The following is a 20,487-nucleotide window of genomic DNA, read 5'->3' as shown; positions in this document are numbered from 1 at the left end:
AGCCCCACTCGTTTTGCAGCCTGGTTGTGACCGCATAACCGCGACACCCGAGATTCAAGGCGATATTGCAGCCTAAGGGGTGCGCCCCGATTTGTTCGGCTGTGCCGAAGCAAGCAGGCACTGACACCAGAGAGTAAAGAAGTTTACGGAATAAGATACTTTATGTAGGCAAGATAAGGATTTTATCTTTGCCTTCTTTTGCCTTAGCGTATGTGGTTTTGAATGTCAAGACGTCGCGTATTGTCTGATTGTATTTGATTTTTTTGCATACAGCTGAAGCCTTGTATTTTTAGGTGAAATTCAGCTGGATATTGCGCCTTGGGTGCATGTTTTGACTCTGTGTCATTCTTGACATTTGCACTGTATACTATTACTCTTTGTAACGTGCGTAATAGACCGACAAATATAACGGAGGAAAGGGTTAGGCAGGCAGGCAAAAAACTTCCACTACTGCTCCACACGTGCATACGAGAGGTATTGAGAACTAGAGTGGGGAAGATCTGGATGTAAAAAAGTACTCAGTATACTTTACTGATGTTCCATTTCGTGGTCAAAAGAAGCTCAAAAGACGAGCTACGGATTATTACTGGGAACATAATAAGGCACATTGAAACAGTGAATCAAAATATTATTATGAAGAAAACTAAGGCAATATTAAGCTGTCACAACAGCCACGGAAACATTGTATTTTTAAGCGAACGCATCACCGAATAGCAGGTAGTAACTGCATATCCGAACTGCGAGACGCAAATGCAGTATGCGATAACAGTATTATGGGGGTGCATCTGGCAGGTGCACCGTGTTAGGAAGAATTTCTTATGAAAATCTTACAAATTGGTCGTAGGAACCCTGTACTCACCTATGAGGCAGAACCTTACGGGCTAACGAAAAGGCTTGAACCAGAACTGAGGGCCCAGCAAACAACAACTTGAAGAGATAGGAGAGCAGAGTGCCTTAGGGAACAAACCTGAGTAAAGATATCCTATACAGAATCACGAATAAACGGGCATGAGAATGTCGTGGGCAGATTTTTACCGAGAACCAGTGGCCGCATGTGGCGTAGGGTGGGGTTTACGCTAATGGTTGAGGGAACCTAGTTGCGCTGATGAAAAAAATGTGACCCCAGCGAACACTGCGGCACATAAATCAGAGAATATACATTGAGTTTAATCGGTTTGTAGTGGTCTGGAGGCATAAACATTGTGAAATGTCGATCAGTGACATGCATAAGCTTTACATGCGTAGTCAAGCTCCTTTTGGTGAGTTCCATGAGTTCGTACGCCGTCCGCATATATTGAGTCTTTATGTTGTGTGGAAACTAATCGGAAATGTTTTGGAAACCATTCAGATTACCTCTTATTTTTGATATCTTGCGCACTCCTCCTACCAGCTTTTTCATATGCACCAGTGATGTGATGCCATTGGGTAGGGCTTGGATTTTTCTCAGCGAAATGACGTGTTGTAAGATAATATCTTGCCACGTCATGGGGTGAGGTTGCTCATTTTATAGCTACTCGACTCAAGGTCATCTTTTTAAAAGAAAACTTCTTCTTTTTCCAGCTTTTATCAAACAAAGCAATAAATATGCGGGGGAACTTATGAGTTGCAAGAACTACTCGAAAACCACTTTCCTTAATTTCAGGCAATGGTCATGGCGTGCACGAGCATGATTTCCGTTCTTGTCTTCAACAACGCTCTCCTGTCTCTCGGTAAGTGAGCTGTCAGCCACTCAACTAATATCCAGTGAATACATAAATCACGCAACAGGTCTAGGAGAGCTGTAAATCAAACTGCCGATATAGCCGCCATTGTGATTGTTTTTTTTCTGACCGTCTCAGATAAACAGTTTCTGAAAGGCCAGTAGGAGAGAGCTACATCACGCAACAATACACCTTAATACGAAGAGACCTTCCTCTGCTGAAGAATATCATTAACAGTTAATGCATGTTAAGAGGGCAATGTACTCTCAGCCAGCCCACAACTGTATGCACTTGTTCTGGGGTTTTTCTTGGTCACTTGTCAACAAGCGCTGTGTCGAACCCAACAGCAGCCCTAAGTTTCAAAAATGCACTAAAGGGTCTTTCATTCATATCGATGCGAAATAATCAGAAAAACAATTAACGCAAGGATCAAACTGCCAAATGGCTGTTCGAGAAACCGCGATATACTAGTTAAGGCTATTAGTGTGGTCAAAAATATTAGTGTTCAAGCAGTCCTCTTTAGCTTCGGGACACGTGGCCGGCTGCCCCATTCCGTAACTCGGCCTTCAATCAATCAATCAATCAATCAATCAATCAATCAATCAATCAATCAATCAATCAATCAATCAATCAATCAATCAATCAATCAATCAATCAATCAATCAATCAATCAATCAATCAATCAATCAATCAATCAATCAATCAATCAATCAATCAATCAATCAATCAATCAAATTTATTTTAAACATTAACGGTGTTCAAGGGCCGTAGACGAGAAGCCTCAAGATGGGCTCGAGGGGGTTCCGCCGCCCCGTGTACACGGCAGCATAGAGCAAGCACAGGTGCATGAAAGTTCATACATATCATACATACATTCACACATAGCTTCATACATTCCACAGAGCATTAATATTAATCAATTAAAAAAAACGCGAGGAGATACTTCAGTATTTGTGTACATAGAGCGCAGGCGCGGAATTTGGCGAGTGTTCCGTGCGCGTACTTGCGCACGGAACACGGAGAGATAAGTTTGCGATGCTGCTAAGAGCATTGTTGTGTCTTGTAATGCCTGCCTCGTAACGCTTGATTCGTATTCCCCGCTAAGCAAGTACCGGACTTGCTGAGCTTGGACAGTTCCCGGATTAAGGTAATGCTTCTGGAAGTACTCTTCTTGGTACCTGTATATGAAGATAAATATGCACTTTCGTTAAACATTTCCGTTTCACGCTTTGAACTGAAGCAGACCTTGCACAGGCATACAGAAAGCGTGGGCACCGCTACGAGTTGCGAGTGTTCAGTGTGCTTACAAAAAGTGTATTTATACCCTATATTGCCGCTAAATATGATAAAAGTTAAGTGCATTTATTTTCAATACTTTACTACATGCGTGGTGTGTTGAGATAGGTTTGTAAATTAAGGTTGCATGGCAATATTGTTACTAGAATTAAATTATTGCGATTTAAAAATTACTTGACAAAAATAGCTGACCTTAAACTCTAAAATCTGGATAAATCATCATAATACAATCCTCATAGCCGGATCTTTTGCTCCTAATTATACATTTTTCTTCACACACTCAATGCCTAAAGGAGTTTAGGTAAGTGTATAACCACTTCAAATCAAATCTACAGTAATAAGAAAAACACGAAACGTTAAAAATTATTCGTGTTTTGCCGATTGTCAGTATATATTAAACAGCTGCCAATGTTTGTTCTACAAATGGGATTGTAGCGCTCGGATTCAAAATATATATGTCAGCAAAATCTCGGCTTGTTTGCTTACTGAACTTGTTCATGCAGGAAGAATAACTGGAATGGAGACGAGCAGGACAGAACGATCTTTTGGAGATTTTCTAGGTGAGTGTGTTGTTAAGAGATTACTGCGGTAAGCCACTCTATTGATTCAAGTATTCAGCATATTCCGTATGCGAAACCAATTGAGAAGTTTGGTAAGCGAATTGCGTCCTCCTGAAGATAGAACAAGTTCAATGCTCTCTATAATTGTAACTAATCAGTCTTTAGGATGAGAAGCAGGTTTGAACATCTCTAGATGTTTGAGCTGACCAGAATTGCAATGAAAAACTATGTGTATGAAGTGCCGTATTTCAAAACATGGAGCACAAGTATCCGCCTTGTTCGTAATTTCTGATATCACTGAATTAGTAAAATTTCTTTTTAGCTCTAGCTTTAGAAAAACTCAATTTTTAGAAATTTGAAGTTCATTCAAAATGCAATCCTCCTAGAGGTGTGCATAAAGTGACGTGCTTCGGCGTATTGGCATAAAATATTTTTTCGTTAGAGTGACACTGCATTTTATCACACGGATTCATGCATTATGTGGCAGAAACACTCGCTATAACGCTTGGCCGCTGATAAATTTGTAAGATGCTTTAAAGCCGCTCACAAAACATCCAGTGCTTACAAGTATTGGCTGGACTGTAGCCCTGCAAAATACAGGGCCGCACAAAAAGCTGCTACTGCTGGTGGGGCAAGAAGAGGCGCGTCCGCGTAGGCTGCTAAGATTGAGAGACGTCATATCACACGTAAAGAAGTAAATTTGATTGATTTAAGCTACTGTTAAAGTGGGATTTCTGAGGTCCGCATTGCTCAGACAATGCTTTCACGGAAAATTAGATCGCCTGAGTGTCGACAACAATAGTACTGTGTAATTGAGAACGCCCGGAGCAGACTTTATAGGAACCAGCAGGAATGGCGTTCGCCACGAAGGTGAAGATGAGAGATGATGATTAAGATAAACAAATGAAGATTATGTTCCTGCACAGTGCTCAGAATACTCACAGTCTACTGCGAGTTAACGGACAAATAGATCAAAAGGGTTAGCACGTTCTGCATAGTAGATGTTTATTGTCTTCCCAGACTTTTCCAGCCTGATCGGTCGCTGTTCAAAAATCTGCTTTTTTCTCCGCATAAAATTCTATTCCTGTGCCCCAATGACGTGCGGCAGATGTCGTGGGCAAAATACACTTATTTCGGCAACAAGGAAAATATTATCGCTCGCAATATTCATTTAAAAGTTAAGAATGTTATTGGAAGCAGACAAAATGTACGAATGAATTGCAAATATTTTTTGTATAGAGTGCTGTTTGTAATTCATGCTTAAAACGTAAGCATCAGTGAAATATAGCGAACCGTGACTAAGTCAATAATCGATCGGGAATTGAGACCGGCAAATCTGAGCAACGTTTTGATTTTTAGGTTTTTCTGCTAAGAAAGGACTTTTATAAGTGACTTCTTGGAAAAAAAAATACTCTGGATATTCGGACCGAGGCACCTTTCGAGAAGGCGATACTGGCAAAATGTACTACTCTGATGTCAAAGAACAGGCCTAAAGTTTTCATAGATAGCTTCGCAAGTTCGATTGCTTAGAGAAGTGAACTGAATGAGAAATCATGTTTTAAAGAAACCTGCATACGGCCCTAAATAGTAACATGAAGGCAGGAATGCAATTTGGCAATTTATTATTTTTCTAAGAACCCTGAATATGTGGAACACTCTTTTTTATAGGAACTTAGAAATAATAAAAGTGCCTCAGACCACCAGAGGCACTTCTAGAGGCACCAGAGGTTTTCTAGAGGCATATATAGGGTGGCGTGCTTCACGACACACTTTTATAAATATTTCTGCCCTCATATGGATGCTATATGTACGCTTTACTCATGCAAAACCAGGAATAAATATTTTTGAACGATCTATGATAAAACTGAATTTGTTAAGCGCTTGCAAGAATTTGCTTGCGTTACAAACACGTCGCATACTTAATAAATAATGGTTATTTATTTTATTTTATTTATCGCACGCCTCAGGACCAGAGGCATTGCAGAAAGGGAGTGGTAAAAACACCAGAATAAATTAGTAAAATATAGCAGAGAGACAAATTTAAATAACTGCTGAGTATACAATGCAAGCTATAGCTTCGTGGAACATATTGTAATTATTGATGCCGGCAATATCTATGCGAAGGTGATTCCACTCACTCGAGGTACGCAGCAAAATAACTGAGAAAAATATGTGGTGTTAGAAGAAACTAAACCGACATTCTGATTATGGTCAGTACGATGGGGTACATAAAATGACTGTGGGATAAGGCGATCGCGCACTGCAAGATGATGGTACAACTTGTGAAATAATGCGATACGATGTTCGGCGAGCTGGAAATGTGGGAGTTTCAAAATGCGCCAACCGGTCATATTGAGATAACACATTTTTCTCCGAAATCCATAATGCTTACGAGAAAATCTCAATGACCGCACATAATGCCTTCAATTCAAATCGCAGGAATGATCAAGGTAATTGCGGATTCCTGATACTGCACTCTTTGCAGATCTAAACGAATTTTTCATTCAAAAGCTTTGCTGTTCTCTACCAATGACAGTCTTTGCTAGCTGTCGGATAAGGAAGAAAAACACAAAGTGGTTACCCTCTAGAGCTTTTATACTTACAATACAGTTAGAGGTTTGTAATCAGATATCCGCGATGAAAGATTGATTTCTCCTCAGCGCCATATTCGAATACCTACAGGAAGACACTGTGTTAGTGAACTACGACGCTTTTGTATAGAGCACAAGGCAAACGCTTTCACAGGCGACTGTCAAATAAAAAAACAAACAAGTGCCTTGTGGGAATGTGGAAAAGTGTAATAGACTGCAAGGGTCTTCAAATCCACAGTTAATCCTAATTCAATGCTTCAATCTGTATCGACTAGTCATTTATCGGTTGTCGTGACTCACTGAGTGGTCTTCACACAGGAGGTATATCTGGAATTCAGACTGGCGGGGCCGGTCAGCCTTCTGGAGGATCTGGAGGTAAGCGCTCCTAAGATGACTTCTCTCGAATAAGCTTTCGATTTAAAGGAAAACTAAAGAGTTTTTAGAATTCGATGATTTTAGCCGAGCCGAATGTGTGAAACTTGCAGGTAAAGCATGCGAAATCTTTTTGCGCTAGGATTTGCAATAGTGATGTAATCGCCGACTAAAGGGACATCGGCGTTCAGGCTTCCCTGCAGTGCACAGTGACCGGCAGAGGCCCTATTGATGACGTCCCGTACGGCGGCGCTAAATTGCCAGCGGAAAAGCGGTTGTTTCAAGGATGAAAAAGTATGCCGTCGAAGGTGAAGCTCATGAAGTACCGTTTGGCGGCATCGGAAGACGCATGGCAGCATGTAGGCGAAGGCAGTAGACAACTAAAATGTAGACAGTTATGACGTCACCACGAGGTTCCCCGCACTTCTCCAACGCAGTGAAGAGAAGCCTGAAAATTGTCGTGGTTTTAATTGGCGATTGCGTCGCCATTTTAAATGCTACCGCAAAACTACTTTGCACGCATTACCAAGAAGCTTCATAGATTCGAATTCTTGAATAACCTCGAATTGTCATAAAAACTCATAAAAACCATTTCACGCTTCATTTAAATATTGTGGATGTTCCCACCCAAAAAACCTCAGAGGTGGACGTGAGCAAAATACTGGGCACTCACCCTGTGCTGCTGCGGTATATGGAGGTCGTCGGTAAGGTACGTTGTTGCCGCCACCGAAGGTATCAAATTAGCTGAGGCTAGAAGAGGCCGCTGAAGAAAGAGTTAGCGATAAGAGGGAAAGTATAGAAATTCAGGATCTCGCTATGGAATAGATACGGCTTTAACTGAGGACCACGACGTTAATGTTGAAACAAAGGATAATCTCACAGCTATGATTCCAGCGTACGCCGTAGCAATAGGCGGTAGGACGGTTAGACAGGACGTCGGCAAGCTCTCTCAAAAGGCGGAAGATCTAATTAAAGAACATGAAAAAATGAAAGCTCCTAACGCCACAAACAGAATAGAAGCGGCAGAGCTGTCAAAGCTAATTAATAAGCGCAAGGTAACCGACATGAGGAAGTTTACTGTGCAGAGAATCGAGTATGGGTTACAGAACTGAACTAGCCTGAAAGGGGTTAAGAAGAATCAAGGAATGGGAAAAAGCTAGATGTATGCTTTAAGAGACCAAGGAAGCAATCTCATTAGCAATGTGAATAAGATGGCTAAAGAAGCAGAAAAGTTCTACCAAAATCTATGCAGCAGCCAGTCTAATATGGACGTTAATTAGAGAGACAGTAGCGCGCAGGGCTGGGACATCCCGCCAGTAGCAAAGAGGAAGTAAAAAAAGCCTTAAGAGCAATACCAGGGTGGGGGGGAGCAGCACGTGAGGATCAGGTAATAGAACATCTTTTCAAGGACGGTTGGGATATTGGGCTAAAAAAACTGCACAACTTGTATAGGCACCGTTTGGTTATCTCCAGCCTACCGGAACCTTAGACGAACACTAATACCATTTTAATGAATAAAAAGGGGACGTGGAGGACTTGCAAGATTAGACAATTAGCTTGCTGCCCTTTGCCTGCAAAGTGATTAGTGTGGTAGTCGCCAATACACACTCGACATTTAAAACTTCATCAACCAAAGGATCTGGCAGGCTTTCCTAAAGCTTACTCGAGAGTAGAGAAAACTAACTCTGAATCTGATGATTGAGAAACGCGTACGATACAGTCAACCCCATATAAAGACTTCATAGATTACGACGAAGTTTCGGTGCAGTCAAAACCTCAAGAGTCATGCAGGCATCACAGAATCAGGCTGTAGATGAGCCTTGTGCGAGAATACTCGAAGATACATGTATGTATAACGGCTGCAAACCAAAGTCCTGCATATTGTCAGCAATTAAATTACATTGTAAAGGGTGTCGACCAGGGAGATACGGTCTAGCCAATGCAATTCGCCGCCCGTTTGCAGGAGGCATTCTGAGGTCTGGATTTGCCTAAGAGTAAATTAAAATACCTCAGCAATCTGGGATTGGATAATTACATTGCGTTGCGAAGTCACTCATGGAATGAATTGCAAAGCATGTTAAATGCCTTATGCAGAAGAGAACGGTGGGCCCAAGATCAATATAAAAAAAATAATGTCCAACAGCCTCAGAATGGTAGAGCAGTTTACGATTTGTAGCGAGGTGCTGAATGTGGTGAGTAAATACGTCTAATAATCGCATGTAGCGACCGCAGATCCTGATCAGGAGAGTCAAATTACGAGATGTATAATAATAGGGTGCAACGCATATGGCAGGTTGTCTCAGATCGTGAATTGCAGTTTAACAATATAGCTTACGAGAAAAGTATAGAACAGCTTCATTTTACCAGCAGTCACGTATGGGGCAGAATTTTTCAGTTTAACGAAAGGGACAACGCTGCTATGGAATGGAAAATGAGAGGTGTGACATTAAGGTGCGGGAAGAGTGGGTGAGGGAGCATACGCGAATTAACGAGATTCTAGTCAAAATTAATAAGTGGGCTTGATCAAGACGTGTATAGCGAAGGAAAATAGCCGACGGTCGTTAAGCGTAACTGACTGGATACCAGATAATTGAAGCGTAGCAGGGGCTGGAGGAAGTTAGGTGGACGGATTGGCTAAAGCTGTTTGCGGGGATAAGATGGCCGGAGCTGGCCCAGGACAGTGTTAACTGGAGAGATGTAGGAGAGACCTTTGTCCGGCAGTCCTGTGTAATCAGGGTGTTGGCGATAATAACTCGAAAAAAAAAACTTGGAGATGTAGTGAATCTTTTAATCAGCCAACACTAATGAAGCGAAACATAGGACAGCATATTTCGAGATATCCTTATTAAATATTTATCCCTTTAAACAGACACACTATTTTAACTCATGGAGTGATAAACCACCCGTCTGAACGGATATAATGAGATGTTATGGTTTAGCTGAATTGTGTTTCTAAATTTAAGTACCGCATATTGACAGCGATTGCAGCTGTACTGACAAACTGCCATATAGAGAACTCAAGTAACAATAAAACCATCTGGTATCAAAGCTCGCACATTGCACATCATGGCCCAATATTTGGCTATGTGCACAATTAATAACCATGAACATTTTTCTTGAGTTTCGGACGCTGCATTGTTCTCACCGCTAAAGACTGCCTCTCGTCAGAGCCTCGATTTTGATCGATGATTCTTTGCTATGTGCGAAGAAAGAATAGAAGAAGAAATATTCGCTATTCCCTTGAGTGTAGATTATTACCGACACGCGACTGTCATAAAAGCAGAAAAGTAGCTATCCGAAAATTGCACTCTTCACGTCAAGTAACGGCCGTCCAAAGGCGCAAAAGCCATTCCAACGCGATAGGGGCAACAATGAGTCAATTAGGGGCTGGTTTTCGGCTTTTAAGGAAAGCAAATTATGCAGCAACTGTCTCACATATCTCGGTGGACACCGGAACCGCGCCAAAAGGGAAGGAATAAAGGAGGGTGTGAAAGAAGAAAGAGGTACCGTAGCGGAAGTCTACAGAATAATTTCTATTACCTGCGAATCGAAATGCTAACTACATGACCTGAAAAAAATAAGTTCAAGAGATGTGTGCTGCAGAAATTATTGAAATAATAATAAAATTAAAGTTTATTTTCTGTAAAAGCTTCTTTGTTATGCATTGCGACAAAATGCGTTCGCTAGTGAAATATAACGGGTCGTTACTCCCTCTGCGGCGCACATGCAGGAGGCATATTTGGAAGCCAGTCTGGCCGGCCTGATCCATTTATTGGAGGAACTGTTGGTAAGTGCGGCGCATGTGTTACAGCGTTCAACTGTATCTTTGATCAAAACACTGCAGACGCTTCCACTGAGAAGCCCTAAGAAAGGAGACTTGTGGGAATTACAGTCTTTCATGTAGCTAGAACCGGAGCAAAATCGTGGTTTGAGCTAATTGGTACATCTTCAAAACTTCACCAGCGCTGCGACGAGGAACAAAGACAGAGAACGAAGGAAGCGCTTGTCCTTGTCCTTCCTTCTCTGTTCTTCTTCCTCGTCGCAGCGCTGGTGAAATTTTGTAGCTAGAACCAGTATCAGTTTTTAATGAATAAATATAGTCATCAGCCTTTATGAAGAGGAGCACGAAAAATTGCCACAGTAATTTGATGCAATGAAAAGTTCGATGGTGAAACAACATGCAGATGACCCTATATTTCAAGTGTAACACATCAAATGTGATGCACTTATTTTGTTCTTTTCAGCAGGCTGTGAACGCCTAGAGCCACCTTTTCTAAGCTAGTAGTGGCATCAAAGCAGTTTTTAAATAACTGGAAATGAATTAAAGTTGATAACATTGGTACGGTGCTAGAGGTCAGGCATATTATTCCCCAGTTGATATCTATTGTATTACGATAGAATTAGTGCACTGGCTAAAATATATTTGCCATGCAGGACTAGGTGTCGGTGGGCGTGATTTATTCAACAGGATGATATGCCGACTAGCATGTCTCATCAACCTCCAGATTCAGCTGTAGATTATTTCTCCTAAGACGTGATTGCTCTGAAATTTACCTTTCATTCATGCATAACTGATACCCCCGCGGATACAACTTGCGAGTGGCCAACATATACGGAATATACAGTGTGATGTAGATAGAAGATGTTGAATATTCTTAACAGGATGGTTTTATCAGTTTTTAACAAGAGGAGCAAGTTTTAACTTGCGCGGAACAATGAGTGAACGAAAAATCAGAATATGCATACAGACCCATTATCTATACTTCAGAAAAGTAACTTTCACCCTCATTTTTATAATTTTTTGGACGCACTGAGTTTGTAAAGCCGTATTGATATGTTTGGAATATCCTGAAATCACAACTGAGATAATTATTATATCAGAATTATAAAATTTGTGGATTATTCCGAATTCACTCACTATATAATAAAAAGCTGCAAATGTTCTCTTTATAAGTGTTATTGTAAAGCTTTGCATCCGCATTTATCGGTTAGTAGAATCTCGGGGCTAAACTTACTCAAATGTCTTCCTACAGGAGGAATATCTGGAATCCAGACCGGCAGGTCTGAGCGATCTTTCGGTGATTTTCTAGGTGAGTGTGTTGGTAAGGTTTCACGGATGTAAGCCACTCTTTTGAGTCAGGTAGTGTACACATTCCCGATTAAAATCATTTTGAGAGATCGAGGTGGGCGAAATGTCCTTTCTGATGAAAGTAGAACAGGCGAAATGGTAGCCATAGAGATACATAATCAGTATTAGGAAAGAGAAGGTGTCAACATCGCTACATTTTTGAGCAAATCAGAAATTGGATTTAAAAATAACTTCGTTAAGCTCCTTAATTGGAAACGGAGAGGACGAATATTTACCTGATGATATTTTTCTCCTGACACTCAGTAAAACTGCATTTTGAACTGTACGGATCCATAAAAGGAAATTTTGTATAATAAAAATTTACTGACAACGTCCGATTTCCTACAGGTATCTTTAGAATAGCGTGGCTCAGCAACTGTTAAGAAATATTTTTACATCTATATTTTCACTGCGGTTTAACACATGTATTCCATACATGATGTGGCTGAAACTTTCCCTACAATCTTTGGCTGGAGCTTAATTTATGAAATGCTTTAAATACAATTCCCGCAGCTGTTTCTGTGGCACGTACCTACCGGCTGCCATTAGCTTGAATAAAACAACCGCAAATATTTGTTCTGTAGGGTGCTGCTTGTAATACACTGATTAAAACTCAGCTCTATATGAACGGAAACGAATTCTGACTAAATAAAGTTTATTTACCCTGGAGAAATATATCGAGAATGCAGAATAGCAGCTGTAAGCAGTCATTGCATCGAGCTGTAGGTTGTCCTGTTAAGGCATGAAAGGTCTAAGCCACACTTTAGAAAAAAAAATTGTTACGTGGCGGCCAGCCGCAGAATGAGGCGTGATGAACGATGGATAAGAGATGATATAATGGCCGCTGGCCTAGCGGGAGCGCTCCGTCCCGCGCTACTGCCAGCTTCGTCGTCTTCGTTACAATATTGTAGATATTTGCTGTAAGAAACGTTATCAGGGGCGAATTGCGTGACAGGTACCCTGTTGTGGATAGAAAAAGTCACACATTCGGCATACAGATTGGTATAGGTCTGTGGGAAGAGCAGAATAGTTAAACAGCTGGACAAGTTAGAATTAATGATAAATTAGATATTGGCCGCTAATTCATTATTTTTAAAGGGCTCTCAGTGTGTAAGGGAGGGTTTTATTGAAAGCGCAGAATTATATCAAGCTAATTTTCACCTAACAGGAAATGATTCGGAACGCAGATTCCTGTGATTTTTACGTTCATTTTTAAATTTTTAGGTTCATTATTTTTTTACAATAAATTGGATAGGATTTCGCAACTGGATTTATGTAAAACGAGGAAGCAATATGTTTCAGGAATCTATAATGAAGCTGAGTTTGCGAGGTTCTGGAGCAGCCGTTACGAGTAGTTATCATAATTAATAAAAGATTATAGCTGGTCAACAAGCCGGAAATGAGAAAAACAAATTGCAACTTCAAAATACGCTAGCTGTTAGAGTTGAAATAATTCACAAGTCCGCTCTGTACATCGTGGATATGTGAGTACCTTAAATATCGCATATATTGTCTCAAAGTCGAATCCCTAAAACAACTGCAAAAAATTGAAGTTTATTGAGGATTACTGACCCCGAGGTCTTACAAGAGCTAAACCACAATGTCCCCTCAGATACTTTGTTGGTGCCAAGCAATGATACTCGTTGTTTACTACCAGATAACAACAGAAAGAGAAAAGAATGAGCACAGTGTACAGGTTTACTATTTATTGTGCCTCCAGAGTTTAGGAACGTGATAACTGCGATGAGATCATTGTTTCTATTCAGCCCCAAATTCCAGTCATTACTCTCAAGAATGTGAAATTGTGAGCATGTGATATTTCATTTTTCTTTAGGAAGCGAGCAAAACACAGACGCCGTCAAACGTAAACACGGTCGTTAGGACAATCAGTAGAATATAATTTATTCGAAATGCTTATTATGTATATTGTTCTTCGTTTTGCATTACAACGAAATATACCCGCCACACAAATTTCAGTTGTCTCGACTCACTCAGAGTTCTTCCCGCAGGAGGTATATCTGGCATTCAGACTGGCGGGTCTGGTCAATCTCCCGGTGGATCTGGAGGTAAGTGCTGCTATGATAACGCTACAGTGAGCCGCACTTTTTATTGGTACACTAGTACATTTCAGTACCCGCCTTAAATTACGATGATTTGAAAGCTTAGTAACGTTGAAGAAATATTTCGGGCATAAGGTACTATCATTCATCGCTCAGTTGGCTCAGGTTTCTCATCAGCGCTTTCATTTTCGATAATTAATGATGCGGTGAATGCAGTGGCGAAAGCAATAAAACAAAAATTCTGCATTTTCTCGAATCTGGATGGGCAGGTGCTGGAGACCTTTCCAACCTCATATGGCACTATCCAAAACTCGCACCCTCGACAGAAAGTACTCTCCAGTGCCCTGGAGAAGATGCAGAATACTTGACCCTGAAAAAATAAATCAAAACATGTGTGTCTCAGGAATGATTTAAAATATACTAATACCAAAATACCTTTTCTGTGTGAACTTTTTTATGCATTGCTTCAAAATTCATTTGCCAGTGAAACATAAGGGGTCGTGACTGTCTCTGTGGTGTACGTGCAGGAGGTATATTTGGAAGTCAGTCTAGTCGGCCGGATCCATTTGTTGGAGGGACTGTAGGTAAGTGTTGCGAATATGTCACAGCGTCAAACTGTACCTTCGATTAAAACACTTCACATGCTTCCACAGAGAAGCTTTATGAAAGGAAGACAGGCGACCAATACACTCTTTCATGTAGCTAGAACCGGTAATAAGTTTTTATAAAGATAGCTTCTCGGTCTTTCTTAAGAGGCAGAGGCAAAAATTGCTATACAAGTTTGGCGCCATCAAAAGTTAGAGGTTGAAACAACGTGGAAGTGGCCCTGTATTTCAAGTGCAAGACTTCAAATGTCACGCTCCTATTTCATTCTTTTCTGCATGCAGTGAAAGCGTATAGGCTCATCTGCTAGTGCATAGTTACATAAAAGCAAATTTGAAATAATTGGAAATGGGTTTAAGTTTCTACAGTGGTTCAGGTGCTGATGATCAGGCGTATGATTTAACAGTAGACTTCTCCTGTATTACGATTGCAAGTATTGCAATGGCTAACATGTGTAACATTATAGGACAAATATTTCGAAAATCACGGTATTGTGAGATACTGTATGGAAGTATTGAAGGCTGTGGTCCATTTTTATGATATGTAGCAAGATCTTTCTTTTAAAGTGTTTCTACTGATCGCACCGAAAACTTAAGATTGCCTTAGAAAACCAATACGGACCGCTCTTGATGTTTGCAAAAACGGTAATCGAAAATATTGCGAGACTGGTGTCAAGAGATCGGCGGATATATTGATTATGATAGGGAAATCGTGCATTATATTAAAACGCTCTGTTCATAAAACGTTTGCCGCTTAAAAATGCTTCTGTCCAGAATTGTTGGGTATGGATATCTGTGAGTCAGATCTAGGTGGGAGTGACTTATTCAAGAGGAGGATAATGGGAAATACCGACAAGCAAGTCTCAGCAATCTAAGGATTGAGCTGTAGGTCATTCCTCCTAAGACGTGATCTAAACTTCATGTTTCATTCATGCATAGTTGATACTGCGCCTGAAGCTACTTGCGGAAGGGCAAGATATTCTAAATATACACTCTCCTGTAGATAAAAAAAGATTCGGAATATTCTGAATAGGGATATTTATTCAGCGTTCATTAAGAGGAGCAGATTTTATCCTGAACAAAACATTGACTGAATTAAAAATAAAAGGAATAGGCAAAAAGTGCCATTATGTGGTCGTCATAACAAGAATTTTTTCCTTAATTTTCGCATTTTCTTGAACGCACTTGGTCCCTGGTGAGCATACGATATCTTAAAATCATATCGGAGACATTATCGATCTTATCACAATTATAGAAGTCGTGTATGATTTTCACTTCACTCATTATGTAATAAACAGCTGCAAATGTTCGACATATAAGTGTTCTTGTAAAGCTTTGCTCCAACATATACCGATTAGTAGAATAGCGGGGCATACACCGACTGAACTGCCTTTTCGCAGGGGGAACATCTGGCATCCAGACTGGCAGGTCTGAGCGATCTTTCGGTGATTTTCTAGGTGAGTGCGTTGGTAAGATTTGACTTATATAAGTCACTCTTTTAGTTCAAGTAGAGTACACATTCCCGATTAAAACTTGTGGACAGATCGAGGTGAGCGAAATATCCTTCCCCATGAAACTATAACACGTTCAATGCTATCCATAGAAATACCTAATCAGTATTAGGTAATAGAAGCACGTTTTACTATCGCCAGAATTTTCAGCCAATGAGACATTCGATTTAAAAGTAACTGCTTAAGCCGCTTGATTCGGAATGGAGAGGACCAATATTTCATCATGTGACTACGCCCGCTGCAGTGCAAAGGCCTCTCCTATGTCCCTCCAATTAACCCTGCCCTATTTTAATATTTCGTAAGCACAGACTGATGGGCGCGGTGGTGTGGCATTGCAGGCCACATACGAGCGCGCACGAAGAACAAAGAACGAGGCACACAACCAAGCGCTTCTGTTGCTTTGAATCTTTGTCCTTGTTAGTGTGCGCGTACGTGGTTTGCAAGACAAATATTTGCGTAGCAAGAGGTATTGTTTTCATGCTATTGAGTTAGTAAAACTAGTTTTTAAAGGTGCACTGAAGAGGACTCTGAACTTGCCTTTTTGTCGCGGGAACTCGATCTACACGTTCCAAGCTTTCTTAGAAACTTCGATTTATTGCCCTGTGTGGCCGATTTCCCTAATTAAATCGAATTAACGTCCGGCTCCCGCCTTTTTTTTTAAATTCTCCCGCGTACGGTGGGCGGAGTCGACCAACGCGTGGAGCGCCTTTCACCCAGTCCCGTGGCGGCTTGCCGCTCTGCCATCGGCGGAGTAATACGTAGTAGTCCGTAGTAGCAAATAGTCCGCGCGTGTTTTTATTTCTGCGGGCTTATTTTGCGGCTATATTACCTGCGAATGAAACTATTTATTCATGGAAACCTAAAAAACAAAATAAAGCGAAAGGAAAGCCTCCACGGAGCTGGCTGAGAGGCACTTCCACTTCATGCGTTGGTCGACTCCGCCCACCGTACGCGGAGAATTCAAAAAGTAAAGGCGGGAGCCGGACGTTAATTCGATTTAATTAGGGAAATCGGCCACAGAGGGCAATAAGTCACACTTTCTAAGAATGTTAGGAACGTGTAGATCGAGTTCCCGCGGCAAAAAGACAAGTTCAGAATCCTCTTCAGTGCACCATTAAGGGTAGAAATATTTGAGATAAGTTTTTATAGTAGAAATTAGCTCATAACGCGAAGTTTTCTGAAGGTATCTTTAGGATAGTGGGGCTCAACATACTGTTAAGCGCTTTTCCTGTATCCTTACACTGGATTTTAACATACGCACTCATGCTATATGGCTTAAACATTACAGGACATTTTATATTTTCACGTAGTGGTGATGGCAGTCCGGAAGGCAGGAAGTTCGGAAATGTGCTTCTGAACTAAATTCTTTATTGGCCTAACTGGCGCCCACTAAGAACTAGATCAGTAGTCGGCGGCAAAAGCAACAAGCGTGCACGATGATCGTTGAACAGAGCGTCCGCCGCTGTCACCGTGCTCAAATTAATCGCAATGAATTTTCGAGATGTGGCGTGCAAAGTAAACGCAAAAGCCTGGAGCAAAGTAGAATCGTCTGTGTGAGATCAGCCGACATAAATATGGCCTTGTCTTGCATCACAAACAATGTGATAAGCCCACGTGCTGGCAGATTTGAAAGATAAACAAACAAGTAATAAAAAAATTAACTACAATATTTACAAATAGGAGCGGCACTTTTACCTCCATTTCCTTAGGAAATGAAGGTTAAAGAAAGTGTGCTCCTAAGAAAATGTAATTTTTCTTAGGAGCACAAACAAATAACTTTCTATATACATCATCAAATAAAAACATGCGGGTTAAGGCAATTAGTCAAATACAATTTACTGCACATGCTTCCTAAAAAATAAGTTGGGTTTTGAGGAAAAGAAATGGCGCAGTATGTGCCTCACATATCTCTGTGGACACCTCAACCGCACCATAAGGGAAGGAAGGTGGGAATGAAAGAAGAAAAAGGTGTCTTAGTGGAGGTCTCCTGAATAATTTCGGCCACCTGGGGGCCTTTAACGTGAACTGACATTGCACAGCACACGGGCGCCGTCTGCGTTCCATCTCTATCGAAATGCGGCCGCCGCGGTCAGGTTCGAACTCGGGTACTCCGGCTCTGTAGACGAGCGCCTTAAACGCTAAGCCGCGGCGGGTGAAATGCTTGTTCGGAATATGGTTCTTCGTTGTGCGTTACATCAAAGTATACTCGCCAGTCAGATATCGAATGTCGTGAGTCACTCAGAGTTCTTGCTGCAGGAGGTACATCTGGCATTCAGACTGGCGGGTCTCCTGGAGGATCTGGAGGTTAGTGCTGCTGAGACTGCTCGGAGCTGCACTTTTTATTGCTATGTTTTGGATATTCCAGCAGCGAAACAATATCAGGGTCGCACATGCAGAAAATGTACTCCCATGCAGGTAGAACTCTCTTAAGATATCTCTTGAAAGAGATATCTTAAGAGAGTGGGAAAAGGAGCAGAAGTGAATTTTTGCGCAAGTTTACCTAAACGAGAAAGTCGGGTTATAAACATCATAAACGTAGATCCAGTAATGAATCCACCGAAAAATTGTTTGCCTTCAACTTTCCATTTGCTCCGGGCACTGGAGCTTTAAGCCGCAGCTCTACAGGCGTTGAGATCAACTTGGAGGGCAGCCGAACTTTGTTCAACTCCCTACACTTCTGAAGGTGTATTGGAGGCAGGGTGCTTCGATATAGACTTTGAATTAAATATTTTTGCCTTTATACAGACACTCCATTTGAACACGTGAAATCATACTACAACCGGTTGAAAGAACTAAATAACGCCCCATATTTGCAGCCAATTTAGGTGGTCTGCAGGGATGTAAATGAAAGAATACATGTAGCAAGAAAAATACTAAACACTGATGTGCCATTCTAACTCGTATATTGCACCAAAGGAACTAAGACTGCGATGACTTGAAAGATTATTAACGGTGAAGTATTATTTCGGGTTGAAGATGTTCTTATTGATCGCACGGTTAAGCCAGGTTTGTCATCGGAGCTTTCATTTTCGACGATCAATGATTCTGTGTTTGCTTAGAAAAAAAGAAGCGAAACCAAAATTTATCATTGTCTCCAATCTCGATTTCCGTGGTTTTTTGAGAGTTCGAACCACATGTGTTGCTATACAAAATAGGCACTCTTTCAAGCATGTAAGTTCTGTCCAATGACATCAAGAACCAGGTACTGTGGTCATGGCAACAATAAACATTCTTTTATAGGACGGATTTAGAATACTTTACCTTGTAAGGATAAATAAAAGATATTCGGATTATGGGTATTAGGCAAATTATAATAAACTAAAATTGGCTGGTCAGTAGGTCGGACTTTTCGTTATGCGCTGCTTCAGCGTATTCGCAAACTAAAATTCGGGGGACGTAACTCCCTCAATGGTGCCCATGCAGGAGGTATATTCGGAAATCAAGGTAGCCGGCCTGATCCATTTGTGGGAGGAACTGTAGGTGAGTGCTGCAAAGATATCACTGCTCTCAGTTGCACTTTTCAATAAAATATTTCGGAAATTCCTTACAAAATCTTGTGAGAGGTTGACATGTGCAATATGCACCCTTTCCTGCAGTTATAACAGGTTTAATTCACTACAAAGGTAATTCCGAGCCTTTAGAAATGGGAGTAGCTTCGTATTTGTGCAGATCTTTGATTCACTGGCACATTCGATTTAAAAAAAAATAATGTATTGAGTCCCAGAAATTAAGGTTAAGAAGCACTATTCGCGTCGTATTCCGTCTTTAACCGCAAGCTCTGAATGTGTCAAGCCATTCTTCTATTAGCGTAAATCTAGATTAAGTATATTTTGATCCATACTGGCTTTGAAGATCAGGCATAATTTTTCGCAAGAAAACGCAACATCTTTAGACATATATGAGATGTATTGTCTAAACATATATCTGTGTGTCAAATCATGTGTGTCAAGATTATCTGAAATTCAAACTAGGAGGTCTTAGCAGTCTTCAGGTAGAGCTCTAGATAAATCCTCCTGGGACTTTACTCTTCTAATCTGCTGTTTTCATTCAGGCATTCAAAACACCCGCATTGCTAAAGATCGCGAGAGGTCGACATATGCGAAACATACTCTATAATGTATAGAGAAGATGTCGGATGTTCTTTAAAGAGGTATTTTATCAATGTCTGGTAATAGATGCAGGTTAGACCTTCAACAGAATTTTAACTGGCTGGAAAATGAAAAAAAATTCAGAAAGCTTCATAATCTGAACCTCAGCGGAGAAGCTTTCGGCATCAAGTTCATCTCTTTCTGCGCTAACTTAATCCACAAAGCCGTTTCTTTTAGTGTTCAGTATCACCAAATGGTTACCGAGAAAATGGAAAGTTTATCAAAATTATCAAAAACACATTTATTTTGTGAACAAGTCAGTATATAATAAACGGCTAATCTTTGTTGTATCAGTGCCATTGAAACGATTTAATTAAAATACAAAAGTTTGTCAAATCTCTGATGGCTTACTTATTCAATTGTCTTCACGCAGGAGGAATAGGTGGAATTCAGACTGGCAGGTCTGAGCGATCATTTGGTGAATCTGTAGGTGAGTGTTTGTCGCCACTTCGCGCACTTATTGCGTGCGTTCCCAGGCATCCTTAGAGCGTGTGGGGGTAGTGGTCTCATTCTCAAAGA

General features: G+C 40.9%; 1 protein-coding gene across 1 annotated transcript in view; it reads left to right on the top strand.

The window, feature by feature from the left end:
* The first annotated feature begins 1,651 nt into the window (after window positions 1–1,651).
* The window catches only part of LOC149370386 (uncharacterized), a 62,238-nt gene continuing 43,402 nt past the window's right edge, over window positions 1,652–20,487 (top strand). Inside the window, exons 1-5 of the mRNA XM_089577735.1 lie at window positions 1,652–1,709; window positions 10,250–10,306; window positions 11,553–11,609; window positions 13,657–13,713; window positions 14,235–14,287. Coding sequence (XP_089433861.1) covers window positions 1,652–1,709; window positions 10,250–10,306; window positions 11,553–11,609; window positions 13,657–13,713; window positions 14,235–14,287 — 282 coding nt within the window. The remainder of the gene's footprint in view (window positions 1,710–10,249; window positions 10,307–11,552; window positions 11,610–13,656; window positions 13,714–14,234; window positions 14,288–20,487) is intronic.

The sequence above is a fragment of the Amblyomma mixtum genome, chromosome 1, assembly GCF_055824585.1.
Source record: "Amblyomma mixtum isolate Tamu chromosome 1, ASM5582458v1, whole genome shotgun sequence".
Lineage (NCBI taxonomy): Eukaryota > Metazoa > Arthropoda > Arachnida > Ixodida > Ixodidae > Amblyomma > Amblyomma mixtum.
The sequence above is the reverse complement of the archived record's forward strand: the minus strand, read 5'-3'. Positions and strand labels throughout refer to the sequence as shown.